The sequence below is a fragment of the Toxotes jaculatrix genome, chromosome 1 (assembly GCF_017976425.1).
Source record: "Toxotes jaculatrix isolate fToxJac2 chromosome 1, fToxJac2.pri, whole genome shotgun sequence".
NCBI lineage: Eukaryota > Metazoa > Chordata > Actinopteri > Toxotidae > Toxotes > Toxotes jaculatrix.
The window spans coordinates 23,954,215-23,977,088 of NC_054394.1; the positions used below are offsets into that span (position 1 = coordinate 23,954,215).

The following is a 22,874-nucleotide window of genomic DNA, read 5'->3' on the forward strand; positions in this document are numbered from 1 at the left end:
CTCTTATTTACAGATGAAGTAAAAACACATCAGTTCCCTGTAACTTACAGATACAAAAGAGTTGATGGCAGCAGCTGTAGGACTGTTTCGAAGAAGGTGATAACTAAATGAAGAATTCAACAGAAAGACAAGTACGAGCATGCCGGGGGCACATACCTGCATAATCCCAGGTCCCTATTGTTGTCTCTAGCCGTTTTGGCTCGCTTCACACACACATTGCTCTCCTGATTGGCTGCTGGCAGAGCAGGTGAGGTCTCCTCAGTTTTCCTCTTCCTGCTGGTGTCTTTTGCTCCTTTCTTGGGTGTGCTGCTGGCACTGGCCGAGTCGTCCTCCGATACTTCCCCGTTGCCTGTCTGCTTCCCGTTCTTCTTTGCCTCTCCACCTTTCTTACCAGCTCCTCCTCCGCTGGATGCTACAGGTTTGCTTGGGGGCTTTTTGCTTTTAGGGGATGGACCACTTGCCTGCACAGAGTAAACAATGAATTCTCTGAGGTCTGGCACAATTAAAAATATTAGTACAGTGCCCACTTAAACTAATTTATCATGTTAATATTGGCCTTTTCTAAAATATCAGATCAATCAATCATACACCACCAATGTTATTTAGTTCTTCCCAGGCTACATCTACATAAAAACATTCTGTCACAGTAGCAATAAAATCTCGTTTTCCAGCTTCCTATAGTATTAACAGGAATTAAAGGTTTAATTGTCACTTAATGGGATAAATGCCAAATCCATGCTGCAGACAATAAAAGTTAAGAGATACTGTAATAAAACTATGGAGAAATGTAAAATTCCTACAGCTGATGAGAATTCTTTGAGCAAGTGATGTCCTGGTGGCCTGGTGGTTGTGATACATGAATACTATAAACACCTCTCTCTCTGCATCTCTATCTCTGTTTCTCCCCCCTTATTTCCTCTCAACTCTCTACAGTACACCTACAAATAAAAAAGTTAAATAAAAGAAAGAATTCTGGAGCATGAAAATTGTTGGATTTTAAGAGAACACTGTGGGCAGATGACGTTGCATTATAAAAGGTTCTGACACCTTGGATATGCAGGCCGGGCAGTACCAGTCTCCCTCGGGGATACTGGTGATCTTGGGTTTGTGACAGTAAGTGTGGCAGCCTTTGTCACAACCATCACACAGCAGGAGGAGGTCCTCATTATCCCCCTTCTTGCACATCTGACAGTACTACAAAACAAGGGCGTTCATTAAAAACAAACGCACACTTCCTGAATAGAGCTTGTTTTAAATTAATGAGGTGGAAACATGTTTTGGCTTTTTTTTTTTTTAATCTGTTGCTCACCACTTTCATGATGGACCTCTCCCAGGCAATAGACTTCTGCAGCTGCTGGATACACATGGCCAACTGGGCAGCACTACGCACTTCACTCAGGGCCTTCCTCCACACCTTCATACCGTGGGCCACCTCCTCCTCACCGCTGGGAGAAGATAATAAGGAATGATGGGAAGGTGATGAGAAACAAAAATGGATACATATATGCAAATATGTGGGAGAATTTATACACACAAAAAAGCAGTAAACTGTATCAGCTGAGCCAGCCGCCAACGAGACAGCAGACCATAAAAAGAGCTCCAGCTGTGCAGAGACAGGCATGAGGATTTTGGGGGGTATAGGGCGCAGGGTAGAGGTACACACCAATTTTGTCATGTTAAGGGGACGTTCATGCAGAAAGAGTGAAGGTGTAGAACCTGTGTAAGTGTTTACTGTGTAGTGGGAGCCATGAGTATGCCCATAACCAAGGTTACTGATGCACAACACCATGCAGATGACTGCAGAAAAAAACAAAACAAATAATGCCAGTAAACAATGCCTGAACAGGAAATGAAACTAAGGGGAGCCCCCGCCCCCGCCCACCCAAAAAACTGCACAAGACCAAAGAAACAAACAAAAATGCCACAAGCCACCACAAAAACCTGCTGTGAAAGCAGCAAAGACCCTCACTTTTTGAGTAATATGGGAAACATACAGCACACAGAGAGAGAGAAAAGGGTCTTAGTGGGAGAGTGGGGAGCTTTGGTTGGAGAAATGACCTACCCTTCCCTGTCAGCACTAGTGGATGGGGCGGGGGCAGGGACAGTGACCGTACCCACATTATCCAGCCTGATCTGAATGGTGGTACCTAAGGGGCTCCTCAGGTACCTTCTCTCGATGTTGCGCTCCAGATCAGCCAGACGTGTCACTGCTATGTCCAACGGGTTGTCCGGGTGACGCATCACCCCGCCCTTCTCTCCCCGTTCCTCTGGATGCTCCTTGGAGTCCTTGGAATCCTTGGAATCCCTGGAGTCCTTGTCTCCCGCGTTTGCTGATGCTGCTGTTGATTTCGTGGGGGGCTTGTGCTCGTAATATACCAGGTCCTCCCGCTCAGATTGAGGGTCTGGATACGTCCAGCCCTGGGAGAGGAAATGAACTATTCAGACTTCTGACCTCTGGTCACACCACTCCATATGTTTAACATATTTTTTTACACAACGAAACACATAGGTGGGTATTTGTGTGCTTGTGCTAGTATTTTACCTTAACCTGCAGGCTGGCTGCGGTGACCTTCCTCTCCAGTTCCTCTACCTGCTGCAGCACGGCAATGTCCATCTCCATTGCCTGCTCCTCGACACACCAGCCTCGCACCGACTCCACACTGACCTGGCTCTCCTCCAGCTCACACAGCTCGATCATGGCCACTGGATGGACGACACGACAGATATCGGTCAACCATGAATACACACGCAAAGACTCAACAGTGCAGGTAAACACATGAACAATCTAGCCAAACACAGGCAGATAATAATGTAGTTCTGTCATAAATAATGCAGTGTTAGCAGTGTATTCAGGGCTCAACAAGGACATGCCTCTAAGTTTGAATGACAGCCCACTAAATCTGTATTTATTACTATAAAATAATCTACTTTCTACGTGCTCTCAGTCTTGTTAATGAAACCAATTATATGCAGTGATTATGTGCTCAGAAGAAGTGACTTACCGTCTTTGTGTTTGGTGCAGACCTGGGGGATGATCTCCATGTATTTCTGCATCTGCCTCTGGAGGCCCTTCTCTCTGATGCCTCGGCTGTGGAGAGCATTGACTAAAGCCCTCAGCTCCTCGACGTCAGAAACTCGCCACCACCCTGTCAGCATCTCTGAGACAATGAGCACAAACAGGCATGTAAGCTCGAAGACACTGAATATACATCACTGTAAAAAGGTGGTTCATTCAGCTATGTTATACCCAAATGAAACCGTGTACAGCAGAGCAGAACGTTCCCTAATCCAATTATCTTGGATTATTCAGGCAAGTGAAATCTTTTCAGGCAGGTGAATTCTTTTCAACTAAAAAATGAGGGCTGATCATGGTCTCTGCTTTAATTTCTTCCAGTGTTTTTTTTTGTCACTCACCCTCTGGGATGGGCTGAGGTGCGGGGTGGTCGAGGGATTTGGGCATTTCCAAGGCAGGAGAGGGCATGGAAGAGGTTTTCTCAATACGAGGTAAAGGTGATTCACTCTTACTGGAGACACTTGCTGCTGTGTTGCCCTCCAGAGAGTGACCCGGCATAGGGATGGGGCTGCTGCACAGTGGCAGGCTGGGACTTATCATACCACTGGGCCAGCTTCCAAAAGAAGCTCCTAGCAATGAACCACCTGACTTCACCTGGGGAGAAAAGAGGAAAAACAAAAGAGTGACGAAGGTGGAGGTGCAGGAGACAAAACAGAGAGCTACAGTTCAGGTGATCTGGTACACAACAAATATAACAGCTGTCTAAATTCCAGCCAGCAGCCTCACCTGCAGGGCTGATATTGGGTAGTTTAGGAGGCCAGCTGGGTGGTGTGGGCTGGCGGAGGCTGAGGCAGCAGAAGGTGTGAGAGGCAGGGCAGGGGATGGAGGTGGAGATCTGGGCCTGGCTGGGGTGGAGGATGACTGAGGAGGCACACGGGGTACTCCTGGAGGAGTCGTGGTTAGGGAAGAGAGGTCACAGGGGTTGCGAGGAAGAAGACTGAACCAGTGTCCGCTCCTCTCTGTCAGGACTCTGAGCAGCTGGTCGTTGGCTTGGAATGAGAGGTGTGGAGATGGAGCAGGGGATGAGGTCTGAGGAGTGTTCCCTGGGCTTTCACGTCGGGCTGGCAGGCAGGGGACAGATAAAGAGGTTGAGGCTGGGGGAGGGATGTTTGTAGAGTCATTAGTGGTCACCATGGACGGGGTTGCTGCTACTGCAGGCTCAGAGGTATTGTGAGTGGGGGAGGATGGTGTTACTGAAGATGTGGCATTAGGAGTGCCCAAGGGGCTGCCGTTTTGTCTCACATGGGAACTCTCCTTGCCCTCTGCCTTCACAGTGTCTTTTCCAACGTCCTTGTTGACGTCCCGGAGCGTGCACAGTTTGGATACACAGCCTGCTTGCTGGTAGAAGAGAGTTGGGGAGTTCCTCTTCCCCTCCTGCTCCTTTTCCTCCTCTTTCTGTTGCTCCAAAACTTGTGTTCGGATGCTCTGCCCATCAAGGTTGGTGGGTTTCTCCTTCTCCAACTCAATCTCCTGAGGTTCCTCTTTGACCTTGACTTCTTCCGCTGCCCTCCTCCTCCTCTGTCGCTCTTCCTCCAGCTCCTCTGGTGCTGCAGGGAAATGAGAGAGCATACTGTTTATGTAGCTGAAAACTACTATGGTGGTTAATATTACAACAGAGCAGATTATTCTACACTTGCATCTGGACGATAATAGCTAGATTATTAGAGTTTACAGATGCAATCTCAAATTAGTTTTAGAGAACTAAGATAAAGTAAAACATAATCAGCATAATTTATAGTGCTGAAATCAGCTGAACATGCAGCTAAATAGCGAGTATGTGTGAAGTATATCAACATAAAGACTCATCAAACATAGTGTGCACTGTGTCGTAAATACCTTCTCCACTCTCCATGGCTTCGATGAAGACCCCTCCACAGTGGGGAAGCACCCAGTAGCGGCGGCGGTAACGGTCCTGGCCATACATCATGGAGCGCAGAGAATGGGATATCTCAAACAGCTTTCTTCTGGTCTGATGATGTTGCTGCAATGGTACAAAACATACTCTGTGTTTCCTATACATTATTTTGATCTGCAGACCTTCAGGAAAACAAAAGACACTTATGCTACCTAATGTCCTTCTGCAATCACTGTGATATATTAAGCATTACATGGTATGCTAATGAGGTAATTAATTAAGCTAATTAATGTCCTCATTATTAAGTGGCCCTATGTAAGTGTGCATGTTCATAAAATGTACAAAACATGGTTGTTTTTATTAAACACTGTTTATTAGAGCAGTCCTGCATAACTATGCACAGTGATGCTTGGAAATGAAACACGGCAATAACACTCCACATTTCTGTGGTTTATATTTTCATAGTTGTTTCCCCAAGAGGCTTTTTTTTTATCACGCTGTGTGTTCTGTTTTTAATTCCACATTATCAGTGTCAACCAACCATGCATTTATTATCTGATGCCTTATAAATTTATGTTAATGAGTACTGACTTTGTCACAGCTATTGGATATTTTAAACAACATACCTTGGCTAACTTCTCTATCTGCTTCTCCAGCTCCTCAACACTTGTGGCTTGATCAACATCATCCTAATAGAACAAAACAAATACAGTAAATGTTTGCAAGCAACCCACCAACCCACCAGTTTTGATATAGCTAGATCTATCTTTTTTACCTCGTCATATGTCTCCACTTTTTTAACTTTCTTCATTTCTTCCTCCTCCTCATCCTCCTCCTCCTCTGCCTGGTCATCACTCTCGTCATCATCGTCTTCATCATCGTCACTGTCTCCAGCCAGTTTCCTCTTGCGTTTGGCAGCAGAGGATGGAGTCCCAACAGACTGGTTCTCTTCCACACCAACACTGGCCTCTCTCTTCCCAGTACGTTTGGCATAAATGGTCCTGAGCCTGCATAAACACACACACACACACACACACACAGGTTCAGCATGATAGTGTACACAGAATTATTAAGCATTATTTTTTAGGATTAAAGAAACTCACTTCTTCAGTTTTCCCTCCATAATGATCTTGTCCTTTCTCATGTTTGCCATCTGATCCAAGCTCTTGTCAATCTCACTGCAAGAGGAAATGCAATTTGGTCAGTTATAGTCATGCCTATATTTTTTGTTATTCTCAGAAAGTAAGAAACTAATATATCGAAATATATATATATAGAAATATTGTAAAAGACAAAAGCTCACAGCAACTGGCAGCTATTTGAGCCCAAGTAAAAAGCTTAATAAGCTGGTATCCCAGCGCACAAATTAATACTTGCATAATTTCCTTACAATCAAAAGGACTCTACTGCCAATTACTGCTCCCTGTGGAGGCTTTATTAAGCATTCTCCACTGCATCAATAAAACATACCATTATTGGCTAATTAATAATTTGAGCATTCATGTACAGCACATACAGTACGTGATAGATGAATATGTTCTTTCAGTGTGTGGTTGGTGAACAGGAGTGTTGGTTTCTAATTTTGTGTTTTTATTTATGTGAATTCAGAGGTACAGGAAGTATTGAATCATTTTATAAAACACCAACAATACATCACTGACACAGAACACAAGGACAATGATCAGTTGGAAAGTCCCATTTTTCGGTATCACCTGCTTCACCTACCTGATAACAGCTTTGCTGCAGGCTAGCTCATTAGCCAGGAAGCCCAGAATTGAGGCCTTCTGGGCAGGGGTGTGGGCCTGGAAGGCTTTGGTCTTCAGACTGAGGGCCAGAGGAGCCAGTTCTGTATTGGCACAATGGGCTCCCATGTACATCTGCAGCACCTCAGATACATTATCCCTGTTGATGCCAACATTGGTCAGGTGGTCCCCAAGCATGGTTTTTGTCTGAAAGAGGAGGAGAGGATGAGGAAGATGTAAGGTTGGTGAACATTTCTCAATACATTTAAGTTGACTTCTAGGCTTGTCATTTGTTATTTTAGCATTTTTAAAAATGTTATATAGTGTATATATGCATTACACTACAGCAGAGAAAAAAAGTGCTTCTAAATACAAACATTTAAACAAAAAAACAACACCATCACAATGGCAATAAAGCCATCTGATATAAAGTCCAAAAGTACTGAATTCAATATTTGCTTAAGTAAAAGTACAGAAAGTATTAAATGTAAAAGTACTCATTCTGAAGAACAGTCCCTGGCGCATTTACATTTTGGAGATATTTTAAGATTGTGGGTGCTTTAGTAGGTGCTAGGTCTACATTCGACATGTGTGGATTAGTATTGTAAATCTAGGCAAGGTGTAATTCTAATTCTCAAGCTGGTTCCACTGGTTGAAAATGAGTACAATGCATGACTTAATCAACTTTGAACTGGCTCACCTTTTGTCCAGGTGGCAAACCGGGGTCACAGACTGCCAGAGAGAGCAGTTTGACCAGAAGGTCTTGGACGTGGCCCATGTTGTCGCCTACATTGAGCAAGCCCTCCTGTAGCATACCCAGGGTGGGCACATCCGCATTTAAATCAAGCCCCAAAACCTTTCCAAAACCTCGCAGGAACTGCATCAGCATCAGGCAGTCTGACACGGCACGTCCCGGCAGGATGAGTCCAGGAATCCGGGAGAACTCAGGCAGAGGCTGGACAATGGAAAGTGGGTAAAGTAGAATTGTTAGCTGTTTTTTTCTGTTGTTGTGTGTGTTACTGCCAGAGGAATAAATTAAATCCAATTTGGACAACAGAAAATTATGATTTAAACAGCTACAGTAAATGGGAGGAAAGCTGTCATTACATCACACAGCCGTTGACTGTTATTAAGATGGTGCTTTCCAATTCATAGTCATGACTACTTAACCACATTATGTAATACTCTTCCTTAACCACTTGGGGGCACACACTTCCACACATAAAAAGGCTTCCTTCCATGTGGTCTCATTGTAAGTACTGACCCTCAAGAAAATCTAATAATAATAACAATAATAATAATAATAATAATTAGAAGAAGAAAAAGAACAGGAATTTTGTGACTGTACTGCCTTGCTGCCCTAAATCCACATATATAGCAGCACTCAAATGAGCAAAGCTGACAATTTACTTTACATTACAGTGTATATGGCCTAAAACTTACATTGCTTTTTTTTTTGTGATCAACTTTACACTCACAGCACGAACTGGATGAGCTACTGTCTAAGCTACCTTGTGATCAGACAGACACATGTCTTCATTTGGCTTCTTCAGTTCCCTCGCTATCTCCAGCTCCAGCCTCCGTTGCTCCAGTTTACGCTCTTTGTTCAGGCGCTTCTCATCCCTTTTCTCCTGCCGCAAGCGCTCACGCTCCTAGAGAGTCCAAAATTCAAGGGAGCATTAGGGAAGTAAAGTGTGTGTGTGTGTGTGCATTTGTGTGTACGCATGTGTGAGTGTATGTGTGTGTGTGAAAACAGACAAGGTTTACTTGACTTTGCTGAGCAGTATTAGAATTCAGCCTAATGCTGCTGTGCATTCAAAGGAAAAGTGCTTGAGGGCCAGAATCTTTTGACTTGGTAAATGTGTAGAAAAAAAATGAATGGAGGGAAAGAATGCACAAAAAGGAGAGAAAGCAGAAATCCATCCAGGGAATAATGACTGAGGCTCTTTTTATGGAGTGGACTGCACGTGTATTTCTGCATTTGTTTGTGCGCATATGTACTACCTCTGCTTTCTTCCGAGCCTCGACGGCCTTCATCAGCATTACATGTTGCCTCCTCCTCTCCCTCTCCTAGAGTGGCAAAAAACACAGGCACATTAACAAGCACACATTGTACATACAGTACTCAAGGTCGACTAAATTTAGTATGTATTAATGTAAAATTGTGATGCACTAAATTCAATAGAGGCACCATACTTGAACAAACACAAAACGATGCTTCACATGTATACACTTTCACATGTATGGTGGAAGCATAAGTGAAGAGTACAATAGTACAATGACAACCAAAAAGCAACACATAGATGCGATACAAAGTAGATGTGATGACAGGCTCAAAAAGAGAAGCAGCTGGAATCGGTGACGGCGCCTCTAAACTAAAGCTGACACAACAAAAGCAACAAAACGCTGGTTGCCAGAAATCTTTTGACATGCCACATTGGCGTTACGATCAAAATAATAAATTCAATTACATGAGTCAATGCTAATGTTTATTTGACACATCATTCTAATAATATTTGGAGAGGAGAGGACAAAAAGGAACGGATGGTAAAGAGTGGCTACAAACAGAGCAGTTCCACTTCAGTGGTTTTGGCAGCTTAAGTATTAGCACAGTATGTAACTGCTGAGGATGAGACATCTATGTTGTTCTTTGGTGCATGATACACAGTCTACTGCAAAAGGGCACAGGAATCACCGGTGACTGACTATCATTTCATTTGATCTCTTTAGGTTTCCTGCTCCCCCGTATCAGGCTGTCATTCCCTCTGTGATCCACCAGAAAGACACAATTGCCACTATTAGGGCTTGCCAAGGACATTTCCTACACATAGTGACTAAAATGGGCTGTTTGTGAGGACTGTTTTGTCATTGTGATAAACAAAACAGGCTGGGTGCCAAGCACTCTGCTACAATATTTCTATGTTCTTATTGGTTTGATTTATCTACAAATGGAAAACTTCAAAAAGGACAAATTCAAAAAGGACATGAAGCCTGTGGCATTCAGCTTTTTCTAGCTTTCCAATTCATCAAAACACCAAATATGTTAAGGGTTATTATGATAACAAACTACAATACATCAAATGCAATACAACTGTACATGCCATCCTTAAATACCAGGATTATTTCATGTATCTGAGTTTGCCCCCCTTCACTGGGCTCCGAGTGAAGGTACAAGGGGCTCAGAGTACACTGTGAAACAGATAGGCAGACCTTTAGATTCAGCTGCGACTGTGTATGAGTGAGAAGGGCTACAAGCAAGACAGCCAGGCCAAAATAAAATGCTACATGGAATCCTTTTTGTCCACATGGTGGAACTGATTATAATGATGTTCAGCGGTCTATCAGGTCTATTTTCAAGCAAATGTCGTGCTGTACCTTTACCAAACTTGGGGAGGAGAGGTATCTGCCTGGTAGTGTCTCCACCATAAAGACAAAAAGATTCTCAGTAGCTGTTTTCATTCTTTGTGCAGAGTACAGGAACAGTGAATGACAGAGAGGCTGGGATGGGGCAGGTTAAAGTCCAGCACTCTGTGGACTGCAGAACAGATGCACGGACGAACAGACACAAGCTCAATGTCTGGGCCGAAATCGTCAAGCACTCATGGGTAACACAGGCTACTCCAGTACAACAGTTAGACAATGTATGTGATGGATGGAAACTCCTCGAGTGCACTTTCAGACAGTGAGTGTGGATTGGCTAGCAGTCTTTGCAATGCATTCTGAGTAGAAGGGGTAGGATGGGGAAGGGGGACAGAAGCTGCCTGGCCACCGTGACAGGGTCAGTTGTCCCTCAGGACGAGCAGATGGAGACAGCATACTGACTCTTTTTCTCTTTTGTTGGTTTTGCTGGAAAGCCATGCAGAAGAATGTAGTATGACAGCAGCCAGTGCTACACTTAATGCATTGCTATGACAACCATAACACAACCAGTTACACGATGCAGGTGTTAGATGTACAAAAATAAACATACCCATACCATATCTAGTCTATGCCTCTCCAACTCCTGGCAGAGAGAGTTGGCAAAATATTAAGGAACAGAAGTAATATCCAGTACCAATAAGCATGGGGTTTAATAAAGAGAAATATTTAAGACTTTCATTAAATTGATGTTTTGTCACAAACCACATTTGAATATCCTCACACATGCCTGTATTTAAAAGTACGTAGATGCACTACATATTCACACACACACACACACACACGCCTGCAAATTCTTATTGACAGCTGAGGTAAATGGTTTTATTCAGCAGTAACTATTACGTTCAAGGGGCTGAGCAAGTTGTAGTGAATGCCTACCTGGTGTTTGAGAATCTCCGCCTGCTGTCTCCTCAACTCTTTCTCCTTGAAAGCAAGAAAGAGAAGATGAGGGAAAAATCAATATGCTTCCATAGTGCCAATATCATGAAAATCACTTCAGACTGATGGAATTTCAGCCCATTTCAAAGGACTGCTCTAATTTTATTGTCAGCTACTTCTTAAGCGGAAAAAGACTCACATTACTGTTACTGTATGGCACATACAGTAATTCATGTGATTTTTGAGAACAAAAAATTCCATGCCACATGTGGTACATATGAACATTATATGAACGTTATACTAACTGTAATTTTACATCTGTTTCAAGAGCATCATTAAAAATATAAACATACCTTTATCCGCTTTTCAGCCTCCAATATTTTGGCATTGGCAGCTTCTTCCTTCTTTTTCCGTTTGGCCTGTGAATAAAGATTAAGGTCAAGAATCACAGAGACTGACATATATCAATCAGTGTTGGGTGAGGACTTTAACTGATTGTTTGCAGTTTTCTGGTTTGAGCGCAGATTTCATGCTCTTGAATGCCAGTCAAATTTGTAAAACACAGCGAATGAATAATGTATCTCTTTAACACGTAATTGTGAAAATGTTGAAGCCTCCCGTTAAGAGTGGCTTGCCAACCGTGTCAACTCAAAATTGATTTAGTCCTGCTAAAACACTTTGAAGCTCCTACAGTATAATTGTGTGCACCTGCTTATGTGTGTGTGTGAGTGTGTGTGTGTGTGGATGTGTATGCACCTTCATCGGTGTTTGTGCGTGTGGAAAACAGCACCTTTTTTTTCCCCCGACCCACTTATGCTAAACTGTTACTGTTGTCTGATGAAAAAAAGACTTTTCTGTCCAATTTAAATAAGGTCTGAAGAGGCAGCAACAGCCATTTTAATATTCAACAGCCGTCAACCAAGACCAATTTAGCATTAGTTCCATGTGGAATTATGCCTAAGAAGACGCAACTCTCTCCAATGCATGCTGCTGTTCAGTAATGAGCTTTAGGAAGATTAAAACACTATAGACTGAGGGGTTGTCGCTATCCAGGAATGTTCTGCTTAATCAGAAGTGCTGTTGGATCAGATTCTGTACCTCCAAAATTTGCTGCGCCCTGAGTTCCTTCTCCATCCGAATCTGCTGAATGCGCTTGATCTTTTCCTGTAAAAAAAAAAAAAACATAATCTGACACTGGAAAACATCCTCAGATAAAATCACTTTCTAACCACTCTATTCCACTTGGAGTGGGCAGAAAAAAACACAACAATAAGTTTAGTACTAGAAGTAATGATGGTAATTGAAAAGCAAGCTTTAAAGCATCAGAAAATAACAATTCAGCATTTCCTGCAGTGCAGACAGGGACTACGTGAGTCAGGACACTTAGATAAGGAGAAAGGGAGGAAAAAGATTTGTCAGCACACACATAAAGGAGACCCACCTGCTGCTTGAGAATCTTGATCTGCTCTTTCTGCTTCCGTCTCTCCTCTGCTGCCATGATCGCTACAAGAGTCAAGTCAGTGTTACATTAGACCTACAAAGCTGGGTTACAACTGCATTCATATCTGAGAGAATTGCAGTTGTTAAGCTTTATTTATTCAGGAGATCTCACTGAGATCAGCACGTATTTTACACGAGAGGCAGAGAAATTCAGAGGGCTAGATCACAACTAAGATGACTCAGTCATACAAAACAATCGTAACACGCACAAACATTTTCAAAAATAACAGCATGTAAAATTTTAGAGTCCATTAGGATCTATTAAGAATGAGTGACTTGAACTTCAAATAGTACAAACCAGAAAGATGAGTTTTATAATAAGCATTAAGTCATAATCAAAACACAAAGAAAGTAACTTATCTAATATTATCATCATCGGTATTAAAGGTTTTAGACAGATCAACACACAGCAAAGTGCAGCACAGTGCTTATTTTTATCAGTCATCATCACTGCACTATGACCAGGTCTTAACCTCGATTCTTATGACTGGAGGATATTATTAAACTCCATGGAGGCATAGGATTGTGAGTTGATCAGTGATTCTAGGATTTTAGAAAGACAGGACAGCTTAGATATAGGCAGATAGCTCTTAGGTCACCAGTGTCACCAAATTTATGCAGTGGATCTGAGCTCATTTCCATATTTTAGCAGCTGTAAAAGTTTAATTAAAAATATGCTGAAAGTTATGTTGAAAGCACAGATCGAAATTGTCCACTTTGGTTTAAATGCATTGGAGCATTATACATTTCAGAATGTATAACATGTCTGCTTCTAGTTCTGAGTTTAAGTCATCACTAAGCAAACAGTCAGATTTTGATGTAATTTTTTCAGCTTCGAGTCGTGTGTAGGAATTTATACAATGTATAAGCATAATGTTTGAAACCAGCAGCATGGCAGCAATAAAGATTAGAGCAGAAAGAAGATTAAAGCTTGTGGTTTAAAGCGATGAAAATAAGTATGTACATACAAACAAAAGCCCTGTTGTCTTGATGCTACACCCATTTAGATCAAAGTGGTTTGAAGTGAACAACTGACCAACGGGATAACCTCCGCCACTATCCATACAACCCTGTGTTCTTGTTAACAACACAAAAAAACAGAGTTTACCTTGCTGCTTCCGAGCTTCTTTGGCTGCACGTGCCAGTGCCTGCTTTTCCAGTTTTCTCATCAGTTTCATCTGGGCAGCCTGTCGGGCTATTTCTGCACAGGGCAGGAAGAAGGTATTGTCAGTGAGAAATTTCAGGAGACTAAATACATGCTGCTGTAGCCTTAGCTAAAACCTTTGTCTAAATCATGTCTTACCTTTCATAAAATAAAAAGTAGGAAAAATACTATTTTTCCCTTAAGTAGCATAAGCAATTTGTCCATGGGCATTTTAAAATACTGAAATATCTATTGTTGAAATATTTTTATGAGATCAGAAGTAACTATCCCAGGGTTCTGGGGACATATAAAAATTATTTTACTTTGTAATAACACCAGTAGTTAGGATATTATAAAAGCCGCACAAAGGCCAAGTAACATAAAAAGGACATGTTAACAAAGCTGATTTATCAAAAAAAAAATCTATATTACTACACATGAAAACAGATTTACCAAACAAGCATGACAGAAAAAACTGACTTGTCCATATACTATAATAATATTTAAAAATGTAAACCCTACCTTGGCCCCTGCAACCTGAATAATGGCTGCTTGACTAATGGCACACTTATGACAAACATATTTCAAGGCTCATTTCCTCTGCTAACCTTGAGCCTCTAGTTTGCGCAGAAGTTTGACCTCGCTGGGACTGGGGCCCTCGGGCGCCAGTGGATCTCCGACATTAGGGGGTCGCCCCTTCCTCCGTCGGTTACCTTTGGCACCTTCACCTGCTAACTGACGCTCTGAATTAGGGGGACGGCCCCTACGACCTTCCATTGCCAAAATACGAGGAATGACCTCTTCTTCCTTCAATAGGCTCCACTGTAATCCCTAGAGAGCAGAAAGAGAAAAAAGTAGAGATGGAGAGATTGGGAGGGGAATGCAGGGATTGAACAGTGAGTGACTTGTTCACATACATCATTTCATGTGACTACGGAACAATTTAATCATTAGCTAACTGGACTATGAGCATATTCAACAGTAAGATATTCTTCATTTTTTAAATGATGCATCATTATATTTTCAATAATACACAGCAAAAATCTGGCTAAACAATTAAGATCAGAAATTTAATTAAAATCAGAATTACTCATTTGCTAATCTATCTTTGATCCTCAATTTTAGATTTTATGTAATCTATTTCTCTGGCCCCTCAGCAATGCCTACATCTATTTGTAAGGATTTTCTCTATTTTGTTTCCAATGAGACACACACATACACTTTCTAGTTTATCTCTTTGTATCACAGACACATAACATGGCATATATCACTGGTCACCTGTGGAAGTAATGTCAGCTGATTATTACATTTCTCCATGCACAGTGAGAGATCTATGAACTAGTACTACTGAGGGTTTTGGTTGATTCCTATCCATGCCCTGATAGTGACTGCTGCATGAAGCTTTGCCTGCCGCTAGATGAAAAGATGAACAGGGATCAGGGAGAGAGAGAGAGAGAGATGAAAGGCAGTCACCTGGGGTCCTTCTCTGGCTTCATAGAAGTCACCAACCCTTATCTTTGCACTGAAGCTAAAATTATCACGCGTGATGCCACTTATTCCATTTCTGGATAGATACTACAGAAGAGAAAATAATAATGGCGTTGGTTTAGGCAGAAAAAAATTGCGAAATTAGCGACATTGAAAAGCAACTGGGAGGCACTAGATTGGAGGGAGTCTAAGGTTACAGTGTGCATCTGTGCAGTGCTACTAATCATTATAAAAGCCGGGGGACAAAAAAAGAGCAAGAGCTCTCAGGAGAGAAAAACGGCTCTGACCTTGGGGTGCACAATTCAGGCCCTTTCTTATTTATCTGTGGCATTGCTAGGCTTTTTACTGCCTACTGACCGACTAGCAGTGAGTGAATGTTACTGAGTCTATTTTTTTTTTTTGTTCACACTACTACATTCAAAGACACATTTTGACAATCAGTGTGGTTGAGCTTTTGATGAATCAAACAAAGAAGATTATGCACTATAATATTATGTACAAATGGGGCCAAAGCTGTGCATCCCAACACTAAACATTAATCATTTTTGGGTGGGTGGGGGTGGGGGGTGGGGGGTTGAAAAAAAGTGGCACAAGAAGTGAATCTAAGAATATCATCTCTCACTATTAGGGTCATAGAAAGCAGGGTGGGGGTGGGGTGGAGTGCAGCTGGAGCAATAGCATAGGCAATATACAACAAATCCTGATACCCAAGCATTTGTTTGAGCAATGTGGAGGAGCAGTGTTGCAATCATTACTGAAAATACGCTTCCATAATAAATCATAAACCACACCACCCACAATGATTCCCACTGATATCTCTGTCACAAACTCAGCTGTTCATCTGTATGCCTCAAAACATTTGCTTGTGTATCATGGATGTCGGTTAAACTGCAGCGCTGTGAAGCTGAGGTACCTTCATCACATCTGGGTACTGCCTCAGTTTCTTGCCGCACGGGGCGTAGTAGGCCACTTCGCCCTGCGGCCGTCCAGCCACTGATTTGATTCTTGTTTCTCTCCGCCACCTGGGTTTTTAGGAATGAAAGAAAAAAAATAGCACAGCTGTTCAGGAAAAACAGCGTGTATCATACATTTCTGACCATGTGTGGATGTGATCATGAAAGGGACAAAAATTTTTGCACAGGCTTAAGTCAATCGCTTTATAAGAGCTTTCTTTCTCACAGCCTCTTGTACATACCCCAGCTCCAGAGGTATCATCAACTCCTTCTCATCCATCACCCTCTTCCTCTTCCCTAAGCCTGTGGAGAGACAGAGTTCAACCATCAATTTGACAGCACAGCCTATGACTAGAAACCTCACACATACAATAACAGCAGTCAAAGCCCCTGAACTTAACAGTAATCATACCTGGCAGCTAACCGAGGACTTGCAGGTATATGTGCACTGGCCTTTCAAAACTGCATTTACCGGCATCAGGTGACCACAAAAGTTAAATACAGTGTACACACAATTCCCTGCGCTGCCATATTGAAATCATTAAAACTAAAATGCCAACGTTGATATGTTCGAACACTGGGGTGAATTTACATCAAATGGTAATACCCGATGAACAGTGTCCATTCTAGAGCACAAGAGAAGACAATATTACCTACAGTCGGATAAAGACTGGAGTGTCTGCTTGTCCTGTGTCATATTTTCTCTGATCTGAGTAATCTCTCTGCATAGTAAGAAGGCGGAAATGAACCTTGTTGCTGTGCCAAACAAGTTGTCAGGGCTCTTGGGCATGTCCCTACAGGACCTCAGAGCTCCGGTTATGCCACGAGAACACACTGCCTCCTTCCTTCCTAACAACCCCTCTTCACTATTACCTGAGGATTTTGGGAATATACTACATCTAGGCTGAATACTATACCTCTTAAGTTTACCATAACTTTTGCTTTTTCCAGCATGAGATCCTACAACCATCTTTCAGCTCACCCTTTTACACTTTTTGCATACTGAATTTTGAACACGTTACCTAATGGAGAGGCAAGGCTGTAGGAGGATGAGCCTGGAGAGCTGTGATAGGCCAAGGCACTGGAGCTGGTGACAATGGTGGGAGTCTTGATGACCTGTAGGTTGAGAGGGGAGCAGCTGGTGGCGGTGTGATTGGTTGAGGTGTTCAGTAGTTCTGGGCCTTTGGTTAGCCTGCGGGGAGTCATCTCCTTTTTAGATGATCCAGACGGCAGCAGCTTTAACTCCTTCACTTTCTTCCCAGAGACGTCACTGTCTGAGTTGCTGTCAGACTCTGAAACAGGAACCCAGAACACAAAGTAGGTAAAGAGCAGATAGTTTAAAATGAATGAGGTATCAATTAATCAAAACAAATGGCATTGAAATAAACAACTGTCTTGTATGACTGCATTTCTAAGATTCAAAATGGATTTCTTAAATGACTGACAGAACGTTATGTTAATTCCAGATAAAACAACTGGTCAATTAATTGATTAGTCGTTCTACAGAAACACAGCCTTCATTGATTAAGTTATTTTTCAGGCAAAAACACAAGACATTGCTTTGTTCCGGTTTCTCAGTTGTGACAATTTGCTTCTTTTCTTTGTCCTGTAAACTCAACATTTTTTGTTGTTAGTTGGACAAAAGAAGCAATTTTATGACATCACCTTGCGAATTGTGAGGGACCTTTTTCCCTAATTTTGGACTTTTTATTTCCAAAATTTAATTTGAGAAAATAATCAGAATCATAATTAAAATAACTGTTAGCAGCAGCCCTGATGTTAGTATTTTATTGCCAGCTCACTGTTAAACTGAGAGTTACTTTTACTCTGGTACAGAGACGGTACAAACCTGACAGACTGTCATCTGAGTCCTCTTCATCCTCCTCCTCCTCAAGGTCGTCATCCTCATCATCATCATCATCTCCCGAGTCGTCAGATTCCTTGTTAGCGGGGAGACCGGCTGTGGGGTTACAAGTCCCAGGTATCCCCACTCCAGGAATTCCAACTCCAGGGATACTAACTCCAGGAATCCCAATCCCGGACTCTCCTCCACGAAACAAATCTACTAGAGACTGTACCAAATGGTTCTGAGAGAAGCCCTTCCAGGCAGCTAAAGGGTCTGCTTGTCCCTGTCCCTGTCCCTGTCCCAGCCCTGGTGTCTGTCCCTTACCCTTGGGGGACTTGTTCTTTCTAGATCCATGGCCTGTGGCATGGGGTGAGGTAGTGGGGGGCTGTGACGGAGGCCCAGCCTGGGCGGTTGCTTGGGTCCTGCTCGCCCCTGTGCTCAGATTGACAGGCATCGACCCAGCATCGGAGTCGCACTGAGGGGACTTGCCTTGAGAGGCAGAGTCTTTGCGAGGTTTGCTGATGAGGGCCAAAGGTGCGTCCTGAGTGGTGCTTTGGATGACTCCATTGGGGTGGTGGGGTTCAGGGAGCCCCAGCAGGGCACTCGAGAGGAAGAGGTTGGAGTGATTGTTCTGGGGAGGAGGAGGCGGAGCAGGTGGCAATGGCGATGAAGACAGAGACGTCCTTTTGGGAGACTTGTTTGGCCCCTGCTGCTGCTTCTTTAGCTCAGCTGGGAACGTCTGCCCTTGGGACATGAGAGTCTGGGAATAGAGGAGGAGAGAGGGAGAGAACAAGGAGAGGCAGGGAGTCAGGGGGAGGGAGGGAGAGGGAAAGGCAGAATGGGAGGAACAAAGAAAGGTTAGGAAAAAAATTAGAAAAGAAATGGGACAAAGTGGAGTTGCTCTAGCTGTCAGTTCGCATCACTGTTGATTGTTTGAGCAGGTGACAAAACTACAATGCCGAACACTGGTACAGTTAACTGTGTCTAAGCCCCTTTCTGGGAAACAAAAAGAACATAAATGCAATAACCAAAGGCATTGTACTAGGCCAAGTTCACAAAAAGAAACACTGAGTACCTCTCTAAAATTGTAATTACTTGTCTGCACATTTGAAAAGCTCCATCATCATTATCATCATGCGGCTGGGTATGTTTGCCTTTTTTCCACTGATGACAATTTTGGTTCAGTCTGTGTTTAAGCAAAGGCAGGTTAGACTTCAACGTTGCACTTTCAACTGGATGTGATATGAAGTGAAACAAATCAATTTCACAGACCATGAAATACAGTAACAGTGCTGAAACCACAAGGGGAATTTAGCTTGTTGTAAACTTCTCTACACTGGTAAAACAAGAAAGGGGAAATGATTTTCACAGAATAAGCTGTTCTCAATAGGTTTAGCTTATTGATTATTGCGCTATCATTCATATTTCATCTGAAGAAACGGAATTTGTGTAGTCAAGAGCAAAGAAAAATGCCAGTTGTTATAGCATTTCAGCCGAATGGCCCAAAAACATAAATAATACAGTAGCATGTGTGCAAAGCCAATGTCTGTTTCAGAATGGTAATGAAACTAAAAGCATTTTATCAACAGGCTAATCTTTGCAGCAAAAGAGCAACTAACTGCTGTAAATCAGTCCAAAGCTGTGTATACTTAGAAAACACATAGGAAACCGTGATAACACACAGATCATTGAGCTTAATGAGATTTATATGAAAGTAAATTCAATTGTGATTCCATATTTTTGGCCTGTAGTAGATTCAAAGTTAAACTACCTGCTGAGACAGTGTAAGGACACTTAAATCCACAGAAGTAAGATGTTAGAAAGTGCTAACTTGTGCAAAAAAAAAAACAAACAAACAAAAAAACATATTGTACAAATTTAGCAAATAGCTTCAGTTGACAATAACAAAACATTCACTTATTCTAAACTCTTTCCTCTCTCAAGGTTTGCACAGGATCTAAAGACTGTCAAGCTAAATGTAAAAAATAAAAACATTCCTTGTTAATAACTATTAGCACATCTAAATGTCTTAGATGTCTACTTGTTTTTCTGTGCCCAGTCCCTGTGCCCTACAAGTTTACTCAAACGGGTGCTGCCTCCTAAGTCAACTGAACAAAACAAAGATTCCCTCTGATGTCCAACTGCAGTTGTGAGAGTTTGCTCAAGGCCATGTTATAATATTAAAGAGGCCCTCTGGAACGTGATACAAAATCCCAGCCTCTTGCGAATGACAAACAGTACTTGTAAATATGATATCATTTTTTAATGGAGTGTGCAGCTTCACCAGTAACAAGTCTGTAGCTGTCTGTGAGCTGCTTGTATCTTGTGCTAAATAAATGTGGTAAATGGCCACCAGATTAAAAGAGGTGCTGGTTATTGTGTTTTAGTAAAGACTAAAAGGGGGAAATATAAGTGGAAATCTAACTGCACACTCAGCTCCAGTGGATAAACTCATTACTGTCAATTTGTTGGGAATAACTTTGTTCACTAAAGCTGACTGTGCAGCTTTATTTCTCTTGTCTACATCTCACAGCATACTATGCATAAGCACAATATGGGTTCTGTGAGTCATTTCTGCACATGTAGTAAAAAATGACATTATTCAGCTGCTGTTATCGGTAGGCTTACCTGTTTGAGCCTGAACTCATTGATCTGCGCTAGTGAGGCTTCCAGCAGTTTCCTTTTGTTGGATTTGGCAGAGCCAGGAAGAGCGTGCTGAGATGCCTTCAGTGATGACTTCTGGGAGCTTGTTACAGATGAGGTCAAACCAAAAGATTTTGGGGAGGTAGACAGTGGGAGAGTTGAGTGGGGTGGAGAGGGGACAGAGAGAGGCTTAGGGGAGGAGCAGAGGGAAAGGGGCAGGTGCTGGGGGGAGGAGGAGGGCAGCAGTTTGGGAGGCTTGGGAGAGGCAGTGCTGGAGAGTGCCTTTGGAGATGTGGTGAGGGCTATGGGGGAGGAAGACGGTGAAGACTCCCTACGGGGCTGAGCGAGGAGTGCCAGGGGCTTTGAGTTGGCAGCCAGGCCAGTGGACTGAATCACACTGAAGTGTTGCTGTGGTCCCTCTGTCCGGGACCTGGAGCTCTGCAGAGCCAGAGGTGAGGTTTGGGACAAGGTAGGAGGGGAGACAGAGCAGGGTAAGGGCACAAGGGTTGGGGGGTTTGAAGGAACCTTCTGGGTTTGGGTGTCTTTCTTGTCCTGGGGCTCCCCACAGAGTGGTCTGTCAGTCTTTGCAGTTCCAGTGCTGGGTATCAAAACCTGGGGAGGATTTAAAGAACGTTTAGAACAAAGAATGGCCTCGTGGTATGATAATTTATTTTAATTCATTCAACATTTTCAACACTATTTCAGTGAATGAGGGCACTGGGCACCAAATGAAGTGCACTGTGGCTAGAGTGGCTGAGGGCATACAGGCTTCCTGCTATGCACTCACACAGAAACAGAGCTCTCTGTCTCTGCATGCTTTCATTTCAGTTTAACAAAAAATGCTTTTATCTTCCATTCTCCTTTACCTTTGTTTTCTTCTTTGTCCGCTTCTCAGAGTCTGATAATTCACTCTGCTTGTCCTCTTCTTCGTCATCCTCATCGTCATCATCATCGTCTTCATCATCCTCTGCTAGGTCTTCCAGATCACTGCTGAGGGACCCGTCACTTGAGCTGTCCGAGGATGTGCCTGATTCACTGTTACTTGCCACAGAAGTGTCTGCTGGCTTCTTTCGTGGCTTCTGAGTTGAGGAAAAGAAAAAAACATAAGAGCAAGAATGAGCAAAAATGCATAACTTGTGCATTTCAGGTCACCTCTTTTCAAACTGAGGAGTAAACTAAATCTCAGTACTGACCTTCTCTTTAGGCTTCTGGATCGGCTTTTCCACCAACTCTGCTGGATTGTTCTGGGGGCTGCTACGGTGACTATTAGAAGGGTTTGAATTTTTGGCTGGCTTGGTTGATGCCTGAACAGGAGCTGGACTTCCAGAAAAGCTCCCTGATTGTGTGGTGGGAGGACAGACCCCGCTGCCATTGACTGCTCCATTCACCCCTAGAACACAAAACAGATATACTGTATTACTAATCTGTTACATCTTTTCTGAGAACTTTGCTTCACGGGATAATGAAATATCTTCAACTCACTGCAGAATGGAATAAGACTAATAAAAATATTGATTTACACATGTATCTCATCAAACATGCCAGCTTTGTGAGGCACAAGCCCAACATGAGCGGTTTACATAATAAAAGATAAATTAAAAGATACTGTGAAATTAAAAGAGTGCAAGAAACAGAGATTACGAAAGGGAACGTGAAGGAAAGAGGAGGAGAGCGAGGTTGACAGAATCACTAAGTGAGGACTGAAAGTCATTAAATCTGTCTTGAAAAGGAGAAATCTTATCAGAGGACAAAGTGGGTTTAGGTTGTGGAAGAAGTAGACACACCGAAGGAGATGGTGGGAGAGGAGAGATATAGGCTGTTTATTTTCAGTGCAAAGTGTGTTTACCTCTTGGAAAAGTAATTAATTACTTCACGTACTTCAACACACATAACATATATAACAGATCAGCTGATATTTAGTTTAAAACACATGGGGAGGCTCTTTTTTCCCCTGCTTCTCTCCAGCATAATTCTGTTACAATGACCAGTTTTCTGTGTACACAATGTAACTGTGAGGAACAATGAAGGTCTCTTCTGGATGGTGCTCTACCTTTAGGTGGGGTGTGGCTATTCTTGCCTGGCATCCTGATCTGAACAGGACTGGCGCTATGGTTGGGCTGGATGTGAGGGGTGAAGAAGGGAGGGAAGCCGATGAAAGAGGGGAGAAAGGCAGCAGCTCCCCGTCCATGGGCTTCAGCAGCTCGCCACCACTCTGTTAGGGAGGAGAGGAGAGGAGAGGAGAGGGGAGGAAAGGAGAGGAGGGGAGAAGGGAGGAGAGTATTGGAGATTCATTCCCATTTAGCCTATTGCTGCCCAAAATTCAAAAGTCCACTT

The 22,874-nt window shown here is 42.9% G+C and overlaps 1 protein-coding gene across 10 annotated transcripts in view; it reads right to left on the reverse strand.

Annotated features, from left to right (window-relative positions):
* baz2ba (bromodomain adjacent to zinc finger domain, 2Ba) overlaps positions 1-22,874 on the reverse strand; it is an 80,340-nt gene that overhangs the window by 1,679 nt on the left and 55,787 nt on the right. For 2 of the 10 annotated variants that reach the window (XM_041047266.1, XM_041047184.1), the window contains exons 5-36: positions 22,591-22,752; positions 21,734-21,930; positions 21,407-21,619; positions 20,526-21,152; positions 17,901-18,657; positions 17,074-17,343; positions 16,294-16,354; positions 16,012-16,120; positions 15,084-15,185; positions 14,219-14,441; positions 13,575-13,667; positions 12,408-12,469; positions 12,065-12,130; positions 11,320-11,385; positions 10,967-11,011; positions 10,647-10,673; positions 8,675-8,740; positions 8,182-8,322; positions 7,371-7,625; positions 6,654-6,877; positions 6,032-6,106; positions 5,704-5,935; positions 5,555-5,617; positions 4,910-5,054; positions 3,800-4,620; positions 3,415-3,667; positions 3,003-3,158; positions 2,543-2,703; positions 2,063-2,418; positions 1,310-1,445; positions 1,048-1,194; positions 157-461 (exon numbers count right to left, since the gene is read on the reverse strand). In XM_041047266.1, coding sequence (XP_040903200.1) covers positions 157-461; positions 1,048-1,194; positions 1,310-1,445; positions 2,063-2,418; positions 2,543-2,703; positions 3,003-3,158; positions 3,415-3,667; positions 3,800-4,620; positions 4,910-5,054; positions 5,555-5,617; positions 5,704-5,935; positions 6,032-6,106; positions 6,654-6,877; positions 7,371-7,625; positions 8,182-8,322; positions 8,675-8,740; positions 10,647-10,673; positions 10,967-11,011; positions 11,320-11,385; positions 12,065-12,130; positions 12,408-12,469; positions 13,575-13,667; positions 14,219-14,441; positions 15,084-15,185; positions 16,012-16,120; positions 16,294-16,354; positions 17,074-17,343; positions 17,901-18,657; positions 20,526-21,152; positions 21,407-21,619; positions 21,734-21,930; positions 22,591-22,752 — 6,616 coding nt within the window. The remainder of the gene's footprint in view (positions 1-156; positions 462-1,047; positions 1,195-1,309; positions 1,446-2,062; positions 2,419-2,542; positions 2,704-3,002; positions 3,159-3,414; positions 3,668-3,799; positions 4,621-4,909; positions 5,055-5,554; positions 5,618-5,703; positions 5,936-6,031; positions 6,107-6,653; positions 6,878-7,370; positions 7,626-8,181; positions 8,323-8,674; positions 8,741-10,646; positions 10,674-10,966; positions 11,012-11,319; positions 11,386-12,064; positions 12,131-12,407; positions 12,470-13,574; positions 13,668-14,218; positions 14,442-15,083; positions 15,186-16,011; positions 16,121-16,293; positions 16,355-17,073; positions 17,344-17,900; positions 18,658-20,525; positions 21,153-21,406; positions 21,620-21,733; positions 21,931-22,590; positions 22,753-22,874) is intronic. The other 8 variants (XM_041047467.1, XM_041047644.1, XM_041047799.1 and 5 more) reach the window with 8 other exon arrangements.